Source organism: Cryptomeria japonica, chromosome 11, assembly GCF_030272615.1.
Source record: "Cryptomeria japonica chromosome 11, Sugi_1.0, whole genome shotgun sequence".
NCBI lineage: Eukaryota > Viridiplantae > Streptophyta > Pinopsida > Cupressales > Cupressaceae > Cryptomeria > Cryptomeria japonica.
In genome coordinates, this window is record NC_081415.1 from 196,982,912 (window position 1) to 196,986,675 (window position 3,764).

The 3,764-nt window shown below is 37.1% G+C and overlaps 1 protein-coding gene across 1 annotated transcript; it reads right to left on the reverse strand.

The window, feature by feature from the left end:
• Nucleotides 1-852: 852 nt before the first annotated feature.
• Nucleotides 853-2,711, reverse strand: LOC131044018 (bark storage protein A). The gene is made up of 6 exons (XM_057977282.2): nt 2,324-2,711; nt 2,126-2,193; nt 1,890-2,048; nt 1,572-1,793; nt 1,290-1,478; nt 853-1,195 (listed from the first exon to the last, which is right to left on the reverse strand). Exons 1-6 carry the CDS (start codon nt 2,628-2,630, stop codon nt 1,010-1,012), a joined length of 1,131 nt encoding a protein of 376 aa, XP_057833265.2. The 5' UTR covers nt 2,631-2,711; the 3' UTR covers nt 853-1,009.
• Between the last annotated feature and the right edge of the window lie 1,053 nt (nt 2,712-3,764).

The window sequence follows — 3,764 nt, forward strand, 5'->3', positions numbered from 1 at the left end:
TTTGTTGGGTTGGTTGAAGAAACCAAAATACCGAGGAAGGCGGGAGGGAGGGGCAGCGAGTGAATCAGCATTCTCACAAATTCTTATGTAGGACTCATTTGTAATGCTTCGTGTAAGACATTTAATATCAGATCCATGGGTGCAAATCCCACCTTTTATTTGTTGCTTCTTAGATACCAATGTAGGTTGAAGGAGTTCTAAAATGCCCTATTTTTGTAAGCCATCATATCCTTTTTCTATAAAAATTTGAAACCTTTACATAGTTTTCAATAGGTATCCTAACATTATCGTGATCTGATTGTTCTAATATACATAGATTGTTGCGGGTTATATTTTTCCATTACTTTATCCTTGTTGTTGGCCTTGATCTTGGGTTTCTTGGAGGTGGAAGCTTTTATTGATGTGGTATTTATCATCACTATAAGCAAAAATTGGTGGCAACTTGTGAACTGAGAATGACGTGATAGAGATGGATCAAGAAGATTTCGAAGCATTGTAGGCATGTTAATCACCTAGTGGCAACAATAGTGATGATAAATCTCTGCTCATTATTACCTTTACTCTCAAAAGCTCAAAGATCGATGTTGCAATTGATAATACATTCATATTGAATCTCAAAATAGTTTAGGTAGATCTTTATTAATCTGAATGTTGTATTTTCCATGTTAGTTTGCAAGATCGAGGTTTTGGGATTTTAATTATCTTCTGCTCTTGCTTGGCTGGTGTAAATATCTAAATGTTTGGTCTCGTCTCTATGTTTCGGGGTTTTCGTTTGTGGATATTTAAGTACTATTTATACTACTAGTTAAAATTTTCACCCAAAAAAAAAGGTAAGTCATGGAACAGATGAGGTGTTTACAACAAGCCACTCTTATTTATGGTAATAAGATAACTTCTGCAGCGACAGAAGCAGCTTAGACACACTCATATAGATTGTACATACATATATATAGATCGAGCAGCCACTGGAGCTTAATATATATACATCTCCATTTCACGGGATTAAGTCTTAAGCAACCGAACGGATATTGGAGTCGATGAAAGCGAAATTGGTGAAGATCTGATTGATTGCCTTATGAGCATGGTGAGGCCATAAATTCCTCATAACAGTAATGTCGTTTCCATCAGCACACCCTCCTGCACAATCTGTGATGGATCTCATTACTATGAACGGCTTGTTCTCGCTCTCGCACACCTGCACAAATCACATATTTATTCACAATTACTTCAATAAAAGAAAAAAATATATCCTACAGGTGCATTGTATCTTATCCACATTGATATCCTACCAGTGCAATTGCGGCGCTTGAAGTGTCTATGGAGACCACATTCAGTTGGTCCCGGAGAAAGTTTCTGTATGCTTCGTTATTCACATAAAAGTTAGAACTGCTTCCTCTCTCAACCCTTTTAATCCTTGGCTGCTCTTGCAGACATACAGACGCTTTTTCCACTGACGTGCACTTATCAAGCTCTACTTTCTGTTGATTCAATGTTAAAAAATTGAAAAGAATGCCCACAATTGTCTACAGAGCATGTTAATGAAATTGAAAGCAACATTTACAAATGAATACCTCCAACTGTTGTGCAGTGGTATAGAGAGCATTATCCACATTCAACCAGAATTGGGGCCTTCCCTCTTCAGCCTTTCCTCTCATTGAGTAAACCTCTTCTCGCTGGGGATAAATACTCTGAAGCTCATTTGCAACTTGACCTCTTGATTTTCCAACATTGTAGTCGGAAAATGTGAGGTTTGCAATATCACGATCGAATCTCTCATCATCGCCTCCGAATTTCTGATTTCATCCCACACCCAAAATTAGTTAAAAACTAGTTGTATCAGCTACAAGATATTAAGAGGATGAATGGAGAAGAAATATTAGGGTAAGCACCTCCCAGAACATGAGGCCAGTGTGTGCAAATTGGCGGGGAATTGCCACGTCACCGATGTTGAGTTTACGAGGGTTGGCGCTCGATCCTCTTCCGTACTCAACCACTGCCTTCACTCGAAACAGTGTCACCATCAACTGGGTCGTCTGTGCTGCATTCACCTGTAACAAAACATTTTTTTTTAAATTAATTATTCAAGCATAAAAAAAACTGTTATAATAGTTTAATTTGGGTATACCATTCCCCTTCCGCACATAACCACGAGACTCCTACGCCCTCCAATTTCTCCCACATGGAACCTGCGCGCTGCAACACAATTAATGCCCAACATCAACCATTAATTTATAGTTGTGAAGCAAAGAAGACAAAATCCTCAAGGAAAATCAAATCTAAATTTTAACAAGGGGGAGGAAAATTCAATTGGGTTTGCAACGACCAGAGATATCTATGGTGGGTAATTCTCTGTCAGGACGGAATGTTCCAGAGTGCTCGTCCAGAACAACTTCAAGTTCAGCTCTGCTCGAAACAACGAGGCCATAAAGCTCTCCCTTTCTATTCACACGCTCGATCTTTTCAGCAATTTCTCGAGGTATTTCAGCAACAGAGAGGAAAGGAAGGGTGATCCACAGCAAGAAGAAGAGAAAAAAAGTAGGTGAAATCTTGTCGAAAGCCATGGCAGAATTAAGACTAGAGCTACTACGATGCACACTTACTAAGCTGGTTTGCAATGCCAAGCTCTTCATTGATTCCTATTTATAGGGGAAAACACCCTCAATTTTCCACATCCAGAAATCTCTTAGGAAGTTGATTAGTATGGTTTAACAAACGCATCTTATCTTAATAGTGTGGTGCATGTGAAGAAAACAAAAGAAAGGGACCCTCGAATTATATCTTACAAGATATTCCTCTTGATGTATACTGATGAACAGTAGGCACAGCAATTTTTATCTTTTCAGTTTTACATTTTTCCTCCTTTAGGTATTCAGTAAAACAAATTGAGCATATTTCAAAATGGAATGTGTCAAATCTATTAAATGTAATCATTTAGTAATCAATTCCACTGAAGATCATTAACTGCGAAGGACTCAAGAAGCTGCCAAAAAAACGTGGCATCCTTTTATAAAAAGGATGTTCCGCATCAACTTTAATAAAACATCGTACTCTGTGTTTGTGGGGGCAAGGATAAGATTTGTTCTCTTTTCAATGAAAATAAGGCATTTGGGATAACGAATAGAATTGCACGACCGACATGTAAATATGATAAGGATAAAACAGAACGATGGTGATATTTAGGGCTGTCAAGCGCCCACGCACACCCTACGGTGCTGTATTAATTTGTACTGCAGTGCCATCGTTCACCAAACAAGATCTGATACAAATTGCAGATTCCTTTATATTATAGTTGTTTTCATACTCCAACTTTATATTATAGTTGTTTTCATACTCCAAAACCAAAGTTCTCACTTTTCTTTTCCTTTTTAATTGAATGAAAGTTATAGGTATTGATGACAGAAAAGAAGAATGCCAGTAATAGCTAATAGCTGTCAAATAAAAAATAAAAAATATAACCTAATTGATTTATTACAGTTTATATACTAACAATTGCTTCTTGGTGTGCAATGGGTACGTCAAATAGAAGAAGAGTGGGAAAGATAATATTTAGGGGAAATAGGAGAAGAGGGGCATAATCTAAATGGTACATTGGCATAGTGTGGGTAGTTTATTTTAATAAATGAAGCAAGTTCAATAATTTATCTCAAGTTCAATAATTTATCTTAAGAGATAATTCATGTACCAGTAAAAGGGGGTAATTGGAATGGAAGATATGAAGATTAAAATGTTAGAATTTGTAGTGTATATAAAGATGAAAGAAAGGT

Bases quoted from the DNA above. Each gene is read 5' to 3' on its own strand.
- LOC131044018 (XM_057977282.2), bottom strand. From the start codon at position 2,630: ATGAAGAGCTTGGCATTGCAAACCAGCTTAGTAAGTGTGCATCGTAGT. The intron at 2,049-2,125 runs GTATACCCAAAT...GTTTTGTTACAG, and splicing joins TTATGTGCGGAAGGGGAATG to GTGAATGCAGCACAGACGAC. The intron at 1,794-1,889 runs GTGCTTACCCTA...GGATGAAATCAG, and splicing joins CTGGCCTCATGTTCTGGGAG to AAATTCGGAGGCGATGATGA.